This window comes from Lytechinus pictus, chromosome 4 (genome assembly GCF_037042905.1).
Source record: "Lytechinus pictus isolate F3 Inbred chromosome 4, Lp3.0, whole genome shotgun sequence".
Taxonomy (NCBI): Eukaryota; Metazoa; Echinodermata; class Echinoidea; order Temnopleuroida; family Toxopneustidae; genus Lytechinus; species Lytechinus pictus.
In genome coordinates, this window is record NC_087248.1 from 13,867,466 (window position 1) to 13,881,940 (window position 14,475).

General features: G+C 37.3%; 1 protein-coding gene across 1 annotated transcript; it reads right to left on the reverse strand.

The window, feature by feature from the left end:
- Nucleotides 1-3,102: 3,102 nt before the first annotated feature.
- Nucleotides 3,103-13,196, reverse strand: LOC129259496 (extracellular serine proteinase-like). Its single transcript, XM_054897777.2, has 9 exons — nt 13,111-13,196; nt 12,219-12,372; nt 10,725-10,862; nt 9,443-9,572; nt 8,692-8,810; nt 8,167-8,317; nt 7,241-7,458; nt 4,639-4,849; nt 3,103-3,412 (listed from the first exon to the last, which is right to left on the reverse strand). The coding sequence occupies exons 1-9, from the start codon at nt 13,155-13,157 to the stop codon at nt 3,231-3,233; spliced, it is 1,350 nt and encodes a 449-aa protein (XP_054753752.2). The 5' UTR covers nt 13,158-13,196; the 3' UTR covers nt 3,103-3,230.
- Between the last annotated feature and the right edge of the window lie 1,279 nt (nt 13,197-14,475).

Here is a 14,475-nt window from a genome sequence, read left to right on the forward strand (position 1 = left end):
AGATTTCATAAAAGATAAATGATGAATGCTGGGGAACTATTTAAGTCAAATTTTGATTATGATTGTATTTTCCCTTATAGGAATAAAAAGTCTAGTAAAACGTACATTAATTGAAGCAAAAAATGACATAACTACCTGTTCTAAGTGTGTAGGTGAAATTTTAATATCATTTTTGTTATTGTATATCTTTCTTTAATATTATACTTTTTTGTTACGTAATAAATAAAGGGAGTCGAATTATTATCAGTAATATTATTATCATTATCATCATCATCATCATAATCATCATCATCATCATTGTCATCATCATTTTGGTCGTCATCTTCATAACATCATCATGATTATATCCTTATATGATCACAAAATATTGAAATATTGTACATGGATATTATCTGCACGTATCATTAATGTAATGATTCCAATTAATTTTGTTGGCAGCGATGTAAGTGGCATATTTCACTTGTGTCGTTAATACTCCCCCATTAAAGGAAGGTCATGTTTTATTGACACCAAGAACATGAATAAATCGACTCCCAAGAATTATCTGCGACCCACGCTTCGACAGATACATTACAATCATTTTCAATGTAGTTTGGTTTTCCCTCAAGAATTTCATACACTTTTATAAGATAATTGATGTAGTTATTACACCGTATATCAGAATGAAAGCATTGGCCTTGGGAAGATCAAACTGGACGGTCGTATGAATGCACGGAATGAAGGTTTTATTGTCAGTGGCAATTAGGAGAGAAAACACATGACAAAAACATTAAGGAAAAGATGATTAAATTAAAGAGAAAGTACGAACAAGAAAGTCAATAAAAGAGGAAAAAATGTGAGAGGAGGGAGACAAAAAGAACAGGGGGAAAGGAAGAGAGGGAGAAAAAAGCATTAAGAGGAAAGAAAGAAAAGAAGAAATAGATGAAGAAAGAAGAAAAGAAAGAATGAAAGAAAGAAAAAAAAGGAAAGAAATAAAGAAAAAAAGAAAGAATAAAGGAAGAAAATGTGAGAAAATTGGAAGAATTATAGTTTAATATTTTACCCTGACCATTCTTCATGTTAAGATTCTGAATGGCTGTTCCAGACAGTGGCTTGATTTTTTTTAATGTTGACAAAAACCAAAAAAATGTATTCAACATTTATTCAGGGGGGTCTGAATTCTTATGGGGGTGGTTGGGTATAAAACAAAATTAAGGGGGTTTGATCACCTATAACCCCCCCCCCTGCGTACACCACTGTTTCCAGATGATCAGGGCTAAGCAATGAAAAACAGATGACCTTTTCGTTGATGTGCCCTTCTTTGCCTCTCTTCATTCCTTACAATTTCTGTATAACCTTTAAGAATTCTAAAGGTTTATTATCGCACTTTTCTTGAAACTCTTACCTGAACTGCCTTCCCTTCTCTCTCACATCTCATCCTACCAGAAGCACGCACATACACACGCTCAGGCATCCTTTCAACAAACCATCTTCTTAATCAAGTTCAATAACACTCACCGCCATACACATCCCTACACCCGCACACACACCCTCCCATACACAACCATGCACACCCACTCAAAAAAAAAATCACCCACACACCTTTATTTCTTTTCCGAGTGTAAGCACATACTCACCCTTATACTCGTATGTCTCTCGAGCCCCCACCCCCCATTGCCCCCGCTCTTTATTTCTGCAACCCTAATTTTACTTTCCCTCCCTTCCCTCTATAACACACTTTCGCACAACCCCCCCCCCCCGGCAGATACACCCCTCCCCCTCTTTCCTTCTCTCTCTCCCTCTCTTTATTTCTTTCGCTCTCTTGATGATTTTCCCCTTCACTGGCTAAATTTACCAGAAACTCGAAATTAAAAACATTTAGAGCATAACGAATGTCTGCTAATATATATCATTAGTTTATTATTCGTAAATAGTTTTTTTGCTTTTCTCAATGCAATGAAGGAAACTAGATTCTGCGTCCAAGAATTTTGAAACACCTAACAGTGAACATGACTACGACATTCGACAATCATGCTCCCGAGGCAGGGTGTTTTCCCGACTGGTATATTTCAGGACGCGCACAGCACTTATACAAGAAATACACCAAATCTAAACTGCTAAAGAACAAAAGCTAACCCGGTATTTTTTGTGAGTCGGTATGTTGTTTAAAACGGGATCAGACCATTAATATGAATGTAGTGCATTTAGGCCTACATGTACAGTGCATTTATAAATCGAAAGATTACAAGACAAAATGCGCCTCTCTTCCTACACCCTATCCTAAGAAATTGCGATAGTTACAATAATTGTGTTACGTGTGATAATGATTATAATAAGCATTCCCTCAACTTTATTTGAATGAAAAAATTGTGTCGTACTTAAAGCAATTCAGTTTCAAGCTAGAGTGAAAAAAAAACCTGGTAATCGGAATCAGCAGAAATGTAATTCAGGGCGGCTCAGGCCAATCGGTGGAATTGATTCTAGCAAACACAGAGCAAAGAAAATGAACAAAATTTTTCTCTAAATACATACCGCAAGAAATAGCTTGCTTAATATCATTAAACATTACCTTACAGATTCGTTATTACATTGAAATCAGTTCAGATTTTTCTTTTGTTTTTTTTCTTCAGTAATGATTGACGCTAGATCCCTCATCAAAATAAACCATCATGGTATTGAGAAATACTCAGAAGCGGATCTAGAGGGGGGGTTGGGGGGGTTGCAACCCCCCCAAAAAAAAATCCGGGGACCATTTTTTTAAATCTTATCTTTTTTTTTTAACTTGTAATTTTATTTTATTCTATTTCTATGTATTTATTTTTCAAAAATTTTTCCCTACTGTGGGAGGGGGGACACCCCCCTCCCACACCCTCCCCCCTCGCTCGCTCCGCTCGCTTGGACTCGGTCGCTACGCTCCCTCGCATACCACCCCAACCCCCCCTTTATAAAAAGCTGGATCCGCCCCTGATACTAATGGTGCTATTATTGATGATCACAATTGTCACCTGTGGAGTGTTGCAAGAAACTTACAATCGCTTGCAAGTCGATTTTAGGTCCCGAATCAATTTTAAGTCTTGCAATATATTCAAAATTTGCAATTTTTCGATTGTCTGTTTTTTTTTTGTGTATCAACAGGTTTACATCGATTTCTTTAATCGTTAGTTGATCGATCGTTTATAAATTTACAATTGTAATTCGTAATTGATTGAAAAAATTTTCTTGCAACATCCACTACGAATCATTGGCCGGGTTTACTGGTAGTAGGTATTGTCATCAATTTTTAGCAGGACATTATTAGATTGAAGCGTGCCACTGGTGGGTAGACCGTCGAGGAGTCCCTTTGTGTTTTCAAGGATGTCCAGAACCAGACTGGTCATCGTCTCAGTACCAGTAGGATTGAGGGTTGTGGTGGAGAGGATCATGGCCGCAGCACCTAGGTGAAAGGGAATAGAATGACCTTGAATTATGGCCGTCGGCCCTTTCTTGTGGTAAATTATATACAGCAGGTTTTCATTTGATTCCTAAGAAAGGGTCACCAGTCCTTCATTAAGTCGTACGAACCGCGTTTTGAAACACCAACCCCGAAACTTCACTTTTCTGCTTTCAACACGGTCACGGTGTGTATGACATCCTCGAACGACGCTCTATCTCGGTCTCACCATGGATCATATTGGACAGTAGTGTTAGGCGGGGGTCGCTATCTAGACGGAGTGGGGATGCGCGGATGATATTCGTCCACACTCAAAGGTTCGCAAATTTTATCGGCAACAGTGGGAGAGCAAAAAGGAAGATGTAAAAGAATTGAAAGAAAAAGCAAAAAAAAAAAAAACTTTCGTTCATTTTCTTCCCCTCCTCCTACCGACTTTTTTTTCATATTTATTTTGTTCACAGTTCAATCGCACTTCCTTCTTTTTATTCCTTTATTTTTATTAAACGGCTCTGGCAAATTTGCCGAGTCGGACGAGCATTTAGATTGCAAAGGCATTTTAACCAGATTCCAGTGATATTGATTATAGGTTTTTTTTTCCTATGAAGAACGCCAGTATGCATTATATCAGTCAAACCATACATCTTTAATTCGTAGAATAGAATGTAAAATATCACTTTCTTTGTCGCCGCCGTTACTCGTTTTATTCAGGCTTGATAGGTTCGCGTAATCGGCTTCATAAAGCGAAATAATCAGATATCATTGGATATCATTGGACCATGATAATTTGCTCTGACGACTCAATTCTTTCCTCTATTAATATTGCCCGTTATTTTCTTGCTCGCATGCATTTAGATACACACGCCCTTATTGTGAAGTCGGGTGTAAAGATAAAATACAGTCACGAATATTGGTAATCTTTTTTTTTTCCTTCATTTTTTTGGGCCTGATATTACCCTGTTTCCATCATCATATGATGAAAGGTATCCATGTTTACCAAATTAAAAACCATGAATATAAAATGGCAAAAAGTTTTATAACAAACTAATTGAATATGAATTAACACAAATCTTAAATCTGCCCATCTTGCAACCTAATGGAAAGGAATTAATTACTAACTTTATTTCAATCATTCTCGTTTTTAATTAATATCATAATAGAAAATTAACAAATCATTGAAGTGATGACTATTTAGACATATGAATCATGATTAGCATGTATAACATTCTTACCTGCCACTGCAGGAGTAGCAAATGAAGTGCCGCTTGATCTTGCGTAGTAGGAGGTGGAGCCAAGCATATTCAGTGGGGGTGGGGCAGCCACATCGATTGCTTTCCCAGGGGCGTATATGTCGACACATGGACCGTAGTTCGATATATCGAAACGACGCTCGATCTTAACACCGTCTATCTTAATTTGTTTGGACCCTCCGACTGTTATTACCTAAGGTCAATAGCAACAAAATTTTGGGTAAGATATATGTGCATATTCCAAATTTCCCTAGGATTTTAACGCCAGCCAGTGGTCTCATCCGGAAGAGCACCCCGCATCATCAACGGGATTTCGGTGGTGCGATCCCCAGTCAAGGCATACAAAACACTTAAAGGTCAAGTTCACCCCCAGAAATATGTTGATTTGAAACAAAAGAGACAAATTCAACATACATAACGCTGAAAGTTTCTTCAAAATCGGGTGTAAAATAAGAATGTTATGACGTTCTAAAGTTTTGCCTATTTTTCACAAAATAGTTATATGCACCACTCAGTGACATGCAAATGAGATAGTTGATGATGTTCCTCATTAATTTATTCCTCATTTTTTTATTGATTGAATTATACAATATTTCAATTTTTAAAAATTCGACAAGAGGACCGACTTGACTGAACCACAAAATGTTAAAGCAATGGTAATTCCATATGTTCAGGGAAAAATAAAACTCTCTTCACGTGACAGTGAGGAGAAAATTAGAATATCTAATATTTCATATAATGAAATACAAAAGAAATAGTGAGTGAGTGATGTCATCAGTTCCCTCATTTGCATACCGACTGGGATGTGCATATAACCGTACGTAAAAATAAGCATAATTTAAAATGTCATAACTTTCTTATTTTAAATCCGATTTTGATGAAATTTTCAGTGTTATTCTTGTTCGATTTTTCTCTTTTTATTAAAATTAACTTTATGTTGAGGTGGACTTGTCCTTTAAGTCCCAGATCGAAGCAAAAACAAATAATAAAAAAGAAAAATAGAAAATAGTTACAAAGCAAGGCAATTGGTATACTTCACAGTCTAATAGCAAATACCAATTTCGTCTACTACTATTATAGTGATACGGTGCACTTGTCCTTTCGTCTGCACTATACCATTGGTCTAAAGGCGACCACACACCTTACGATTGGTCTACGACCCGATTTCAGAATAAAGTGTTGAAGAATTTGATGCTAATATTGAAACTTGGAATATCTTACTGTGTAATGTTCGAAATCATCGAATACCTACATTCAAATCTGTGACTATGCTATCATCCTTCTTAGAATAAAAGCAAATTTAATATCTAGTCGTAATGACGTCATATCAGTCGTACGATTGGCTACGATTTGAAACTAATTTGGCCTTTACTCCAAAATCAAGGTTTGCAATCTTTCAAAATGGTTATATTTGTATTCTTTCAATTAATTTTAACCTCAAATAAAATGATATGTTCCATTCACATTTTCAGAAAATGAGCAAAGTGCGATTTGTTCCAAAATCGGATCGCGAACAGTCGTAAGGTGTGCGGTGGCCTTAATACCCGCTTATATAGTCTACTTATCCATGCCATTATTTCGTCTAAAACCCAGATGATCTAATTTTCTACTTCGGATACTGATTATTTTGCACTTTGTCGATGAAAGCCCGATTGATACCATTTTATCAAATCATAATAGACCAAGACTAGTGGTCATAGACCAGACATGCCAGACGAAAAGGGTATTACCTAACTGGAAATTAATTAGACAAAATGGTACATAAGCATGATAAGGGGGAAATTGTGACAGGTAGATCAAATAAAATGGCGGATTGGAATTACCCTGCTGTGAAGAACACAGTGCGTTCACATAGTGGACTGTCAAAATAATATTGTTCACACTATAGTAAAATGCTCAGGTTTAACAGTGTGAATATATTTTCACACTGTGGACACCTCGACAGTGTGACTGTTCACATCGTGTTCTCATGGTCGACCATGTGAATATGAGATTCACACTCGTAAAATGCTCAAATTTAACAGTGTGAGGGTGATGTCACTTTGTGTTCTGCACTGTGAACACACTGTGATATTCACTATGGGACACTGTGTCCTTTCCAGGAGGGTAGATGAGCTGGGATGAGACTAAAGCCATGGCTACGCCAAAACCGAATTCTCCCGAATAAATTCGGACCGATTCTGTCCGGATATGACCTGATGGATGAATTCGGTGGATTCGGAACCTATTCATCTACGATTCGGGGAGAATTGACTGCCCAGAATACCCCGACTGCCTCCCAGAATCCAACCAAATTCCATCCGAATACATCCCGAATGTGGCCCGAATGAAATTTGTCGTGGCCAAATTCGGGAACATTTTGGAGGGTATTCGACTGGTTTTAAATATTTTCAAAACGAGCCGAATCCCAGTGTGCCGAATCCCTCCCGAATTTTCTCGAACTCGGGGAGGAAGTACATAATTCTCCAGAATATTCCTGAATACATGTTTTCGGATGGATTCGCAGCTGATTCGGTCACAGTGTGTAACCCAGGATTAAACGGAAAATAGACGAACTGGGTCTGGGCCAGACTAGTACACTTACCTCAGGTACCGTAGAAGGAGAGTAATCGCATGCGTCAGCAGTAAGGATGTTTGAACCCTGGTTTCCCGCAGCTACGACTACCACACAGTCTGTATTCAGGGTGAGGTTCCCGAACGCATAGTTGATAGTCGCAGTATTCGTATTGGACGACATGGAGTAGGACACGACACATTTCTTATCACTGTTGCTGTTCCACCATTCCTGTACGTTGTTGACACCTAGACAGGATGTCAAAAATACGCAGAATGGTGAAAGTGGTGCCCGAGGTTAATATTGCTGCATCCTTAATCTTAAAGGGGGGATGAAATATGTTATTTGAACAGATGCTGAGTAGTGGACAAACAAAACATTGAACATTTCATCAGAATCGGACTTTGCGATTTGATAATAGGATGTCTCAATTTTGCCTGCTTCTAAAATTAGATATCCACAAAAGCTGCAGAGGTTTTAGCCTACCATACATTTTCATCAATGATCATGCAAGACATCATACAGAAAAATGATCAACTTTTCATTCGCCTCCTGAATAAATAAGAGCGTACAGCAAGGCTGCATCCTTGCTCCCGCATTATTTGGCATCTTCCGATCACTGTTCCCTGGCCAGATTTCCGATAGATAACAAGATGTGTGTGTGTGTTTCTGCACGCTACAGAAATGAAGCAAATAAGGTAGGTCTGTATTCCAATTGCATTTGGAAATTGTCTTCTTGTAAATTCCATCACCTTGTTAATTTTAGTGATTCTAGATGTTATTTTTTTATTTTTTATATACATGTGATATCTTTTAATATATTATCTGAATCATTGACACAAAATAGGCCTATGAGGGATGTTTTGCTTGCTGTATATTCGGGTTTTGGTTCAAAGTGGGTTAACAAACCCACACAGTTTGGATCCCTTTTATGAGTGGTCTTAAGAGTGACAAACCTGCAATGACGTCATCAGCATTGGCAGAGCCCGTCGCATCGGCTACCCGAATGCTCCTTATGGTGGCGTTTCGAGCTATTCCGATATGATAGCCAACGGCCACGCTGGCGCAGCGGGTTCCATGGCCGTTCATATCGAACGTAATTGGTGTCTACAAATGAGGAATCAAGTGTATGATAGGACTGTACAGCATTTTTAGTTATAATATCAATGAAATATCATGTCGTGGATCAAATATTAAATAAATATCTATTGGTAAAAGTAATGGTACAATTAGACATCACCTGCGCAACCTCCCGTTCATGAGGCAGACGCTCTACCACTGAGTCACCGTGCCCGGTCTTATGTAACAAAAAAATTATCCAAGACAGTACCAAACGCAGCTCATTTAAACCAGGTTCTGCGCACGAAACACTCTTTCTGTGAAGAAATTAGGCAATCATCAAGTGCATACAATGATCTCCATCCAAATAAAATTAATCATTTTGCCTTTCACAGGTAGATTAAGCAATAATATACACTCACTTCTGGTGTTATGGTATCGTTATGAAATATAATCCTGCTATTGCCCATGTACTGGAACTCATCATGAGTAGGCATCACTCCAGTATCAAGGATGAATATGGTCACATCAGAGGCATTGTCTATCAAAGAAAGAAAATTGAAAATAAAAATTGGATAAAAGAAAAAAGTGCTAAGATCTCCAAAAAAAAAAAAAACGATAAAATGTTTCATTGTACAAAATTGGTTTGGCACTAGTTTCAAGGTGAACGGGGTGAAGACAGGCCACCGAGAAAGAAATTGCAGTTTTAGCGGTGCATTACGCCAGAACCGTAGCCCAGTACTCTCCTTCCCGCTCACACACAAACACGCACAAACACACACACACACTTAGAAACACACACTTCCAACATGATGGTACCAATTTGTTCTCAATCCTTTATAACAGAAGATCATGATGGTGAGGACAATAGTAATCATTACAATCGTGACAATTGTGATAACAATAAGGATGAAAATAACAATTTTGATGCGTCGAACTATTCATTTGTCAACTTTATAGCTACCATCATCATTTAGTATCATCAAATTTGTTTAAACCTTCTATTTTTTCAGAGCTGACAATCGTGGTAATAAGGATAATATGAATTATGATAACTATAATGATAAAAATTAAAAATTTGTAAAACTATTCATTTGTCCTTTTTTTTAGCTATCAACATCATCATTAATATTATCATCAAAATAAACCTTCGGAGTTGACATTTATACGTACTTCTGGAGTAACTGTTGGTGGACGGATTACCGGGGTAGGTTCGTTTCTGCATCTTGACGGGTTGGTTTGGCTGAGAACCGCCGGTTTCTTGTATCGAATTCTCTTCCACCAAGTACCCCTTCTTAGCCAGCTGTATATGTAAGTGCGGGTAAAAAATATCAGACCATTCAGTCGGTGAAAAAGAAAAAAACTAATGGGGAGTTCTTCGCCCCAAGACGTACGGAGGGGAACAGCGAAAATGTTCGTCAAATACCCTTCATGACAAAGAACAACCGAGAAGTGTTCGTCGTAAATTGTTAAATCAAACCCGCTGCTTTGTCCGCCACTCTGGACAAACGACAAATGTGCAACTGTTCTTCGGCTCCGAAACGTGGGTCGAAACTTCTGTTCGGGTAACCAATTTTTGAAAAAAAAAAAAAACCTCCGAGCTGGAGGGTTTGTTTTTACTTTGTGTTCATTGACGTGCATTTTCATTCCATTTGCTGGTTACTTGAACCATCTGCACGTCATGGAGCGAAAACCCCATATTGTAGCTATAGAACAACTTTCTGAAGGAACACCATTTACAGTTTAATATTATCAGAACTGCGTTTTGACCTATTGTCTTCGGGAACGGGATGATATCCCTGAACAAATCATATGGGAATGTCGGATATTACTATTCAACAGGTTAATTTGCATTATAATCTATTTGTTTAGGAAAATTCCGGTGTAGGTTAAGGCCATAGCCTATTACAAAACGTTAAAACACGATCAATTTTGAATGATTTTTCTACTTTGTGATTCTAGGTCTGCGTTATATCGTTCTCCTTTTCTGACGCCTATACCACGTTCAATTCATCATAACGATCATAAAGTTGAAAGAGGGCTTGAAAATGCCGTTTCCTTTTATAATAATAATAATAATAATAATAGCTGTATTTATAAAGCGCCTTTTGCCTGAGGATACAAAGCGCTGCTATTATTACCCCGGCTTTAGCTCGAGCTACCATCACCGGCGCTCAGTGCATGCAAGGAATTAATCCTGCCGGGTACCCATTCATCTCACCTGGGTCGAGTGCAGCACAGTGCAGATAAATTTCCTGCTGAAGGAAAACACGCTATGGTTAGGATTCGAACCCACGACCCTCTGTTTGAAAGGCGAGTGTCAGAACCACTAGACCACTCTACATAAATCTGACCGCTGCTGCGTTTTAAAAAAAGGGGAGCTGGGGAAATGATTTCAAAATGGATTCTGTTTATTATCATGGGTATAACAAAATGCAGTAGAAACTATTAGTACCTTTATAGCGCACTCCTCTGAGGTATCGAGTGAAGCGAATTTGAGAACTCCGTTGAACGTTCGCCTTATTTTGGTACACTCTCGGCATGCAGGTATTTTTTCAATTTTCCTGAACAGCCTGTTGTAACCGGGTGTGTCCTGTGATGAAATAGATAACACGAATCCAATACACACAAACTGAAATATCATGATTTCGGGCGTTTTGGCGATGTTTTCAGTTATCGAAAACATATATAGAAGGAAAATAAATGAAGATGTTGGTAAATGCTTGACCATTGCAATTGAGCTGAAAATCCATATTGAGGTCTTCAAAACGGAATTCTGTTTAACGGAACTGAACCGTAAGTGTGACACCCTCAAATAACTTCACTGAAATACAGCATTTATCACCTTTATGGCAAAAGGAATGATATATCTCGTTAGAAATCATGTTGCCGCACAAAACATTTTACTCTTACATCACAATTAAAGGTATTTCGGAGTCATGCAAATCCACATATTGTCAAAATTATTTTTCGACACTCAAATTGTTCATAATGAAGTTAGGGACGTATGGCAGCCATATTATAAAAACACAGCATTTATCACATACATGCCATAAGTAATGATACATTTCGTTAGATATCATGTTTTCAGACAGTACTTCACTCACAGATAACAATAACGTGAGTTTTAGTGCTCACTGTTGTGAAAATAATTTTACCCATTCATATTGTACATAACGGAGTATACAGGGGTCCATGGCAGCCACCTTATTTTGAATATCTATAGGACATAATTATTTTGTAAAAAAAAATCATATTTTACAGACATTATTTCACACCTAAGTCACAATTGACAGGCATTTTGTCGTCATGTGGGTTCATTTTTGTGATTTCCATGGGTAATTTGCATACTTTGGCGGCCATTGGATTTTGGCCACTTTGTGGTAAATGTTCAAGGTCACCATAGTTACGCGAGTGGCATCATTCAGATTTGGAATCATCACCCTCAAATTGAAAATGAATCAAACAACATTGTATATAGTAAGGTCATGTTTCCTCTAGCCTGGACTAATAAACCGAAAATATGATTTAATGAATAAATATACCGATTCTACATCAAAATTTAATACGATCGGGCGCCCAAATTAAAATGAAGTATTTGAGTACATAAAAACTCCTTTCGCAAGCATGAAGTGGGCTGAAAGTTTCAAGATATAATCTTTACCAGTAGCTTTCTAATATCCAATTACTGAATCTCTAAATTAAGGGCTATTTTAATTGAAAAAAATAAAAAGACGGAGAGGGGGAGCGCTAGATGTCAAATCCAAACTCAAACAGATGAAACAATGTCAAATCTAAATTCTGACGACTAAAAAAAAACATTCAGTGTCTGCTACACTGACGGAAGATGCTAGATGATGAAACTCAAGTCTTATTAATATTACTGAATATTTACCAAAGCTTTAGACAGGCTTTAAACAGGGCATGGGATTTGTATGAATAAACTTACGTCAGCCGTGACGAGGTAGATTTGGGTGCAAGAACATCTCAAATTTGAGTGTCTGAGGATATCGGTGGGAGGTCCCTCATCACAAAGGTCATCATCGTCGATTTCGTTGTAGTCGTTCTCATCAGAGATAGCAGCACCAACTACGATGTCAGCCCTAGAAGAAAAAAATGTTAAAGTTTATTGTAGAAAATTGGTTTAGTTTTGTTTAAGCTGTTGACAAGGCTTATACACACGCGCGCACGATCATGACGATTTGGTAGCGAGTCCTATAAGAAAACACTATTAATTAGTGGCTTCTCTTCAAGATATGTTAAATATGATTAATAACAGCAATATGCAACATTTATATAGCGCTTAATACAATGATTCTGAGTTCTGCATACTATCACACTGAATATATCACGGCTTCTCTTATCGGGCGCTTTAGCATTCATTGAATTGTTTTCCTACCAGGTATCCATTTACTACACCTGAGTGTAGGGTGGCCAATTTTAGATTAATGCCTTGCCAAAGGGTGTGAGTGTCGCAATGGGATTAGGACCCCGGGCCTTGGGGTTCAAATTCCAGAGACTTATCCACTGAGCCTGAACACCTCTAATTAGATGCAAACCTAATGAGATATGATAACAAGGAAATTCCGATAGATATCAAGACGTTTATTTTTCTGCACGCTTCAAAAATGAAGCAAATTAGGTATTTTTCGAGCGCACATTGGAAAATTGTATTTTGTGAATTGTGAATTATTTAAAAAGAACAAGAAGACGAAGAAGATAATTTAACAATGCTGGGCCCCCAGAGTACTAGCTTTTCAAGTGTGGGCACGAATGTTGCCTCATTGCACGAGGTCCGCCTTGTCTATCAGCGAGATCAAAACACTGAAACTATACGTTACCACGCCAAGGCGAGGAGTGCAGTCAGGATCCAGAAACTGGTCTTCATGGTGGTGGTTTCTTGGTTCTTCAAGGAGTGTATCCTCAGCAAGATGAACTGTGCTTCAAACCCTTCCGAATTTATAGGAATTCTTGGACATCTCAGTTATAACTCGAAGTATGAAAACTGTATCTTTCTTATTTTTTTTCATCTTGTAATGGCTTTATTTATTCAATCTAGTGTGTTTTATTTGTAAATCTTTACAAACATCTAGTGTGAAAAGAAGGTATCGTCGTTTGTGAGTGATGATGTAATATCACTTACTTGTAGGAGATATGAAATAGATACTTCCTTTAATAAGATGTAAATATTGTTGTAGTGTATAGTCCGCAATATCTTTAGCACACCTGTTTTGAATAAATAATACTCGTGATAGTAGGCCATCGGTAAACAGTCAATAATGTAATAATTTCAAAACGACACGTGCGAAAGACAAATAGTTATTGCTGGTGAAACAGAGAACAAATAAAAAATAGACCACAAATATCATACTCGCATATCGATGGAGGTGAATACATATAGGTGACATATAATGTGATACATCGATTTGGGATAAAGACGGTAACAGATTCGGAATACATCGTGAGAAAAGATTCGAATTCATGATGAGAACAGATCTGTTTTTGTTTGTTCGATCCAGATTTCTTTTTCATTCTCACTTGATCAAATAAGGCTGTCAAGCTATTATTTTTATTTTGTAAGTTACATTTTATCTTCATTGTACAAAGATTGTACACTGAAACTAAAGACTCAAGAAGTAGGCCTATATGAGTTTAGTTGCAAAGGGGATAGGTCCACTTTGGACCATTCCGAGAAAAACCATGTTTTTTATTTTCACTTATTGCAATATTCTTATGAGAAACTAAATTGTCATGATGTATTACCCTATCATGTGAACATGTATAAAATTAATATACCTGTCTTGATTTTTTTTCAATATATTTTGAAAAATATATCATCGTTGACCTAACCCCTTTTGCAAGCAAACTGAAATTAATCCAATCTCTTTTTATTAGAAAACTGATTTTTCTTTGCCACTTTTATTCACGTTTTCATTTGAATTTCAAATTTTCTTTGGTATCATCAGAGCGACTAAAAATTCAGTGTTTTTGAGACAGAATACAATAAAATTTATGAAAAATGGACCTAACCCCTTTTGACAAATGAGCTCTTCAGAAGAGTTTGGTTGCAAAAGGGGTTAGGTCCACTCCAAGAATTTTTTTTTTAATTCTCGCATATTGCGATATTCTTATGCGAAACTGAATTTTCATGATACCCTACCATGAGAACGAAAAAAATAGTATAAAAGAATTTTACCTGTCTTCAT

Coding starts and splice junctions, on each gene's coding strand:
- LOC129259496 (XM_054897777.2), bottom strand. CDS start 13,157: ATGAAGACCAGTTTCTGGATCCTGACTGCACTCCTCGCCTTGGCGTG. Junction 9,573..10,724: donor CAGAGGAGTGCGCTATAAAG/GTACTAATAGTT, acceptor TTACATATACAG/CTGGCTAAGAAGGGGTACTT. Junction 8,318..8,691: donor ACGATACCATAACACCAGAA/GTGAGTGTATAT, acceptor CCTCATTTGTAG/ACACCAATTACGTTCGATAT.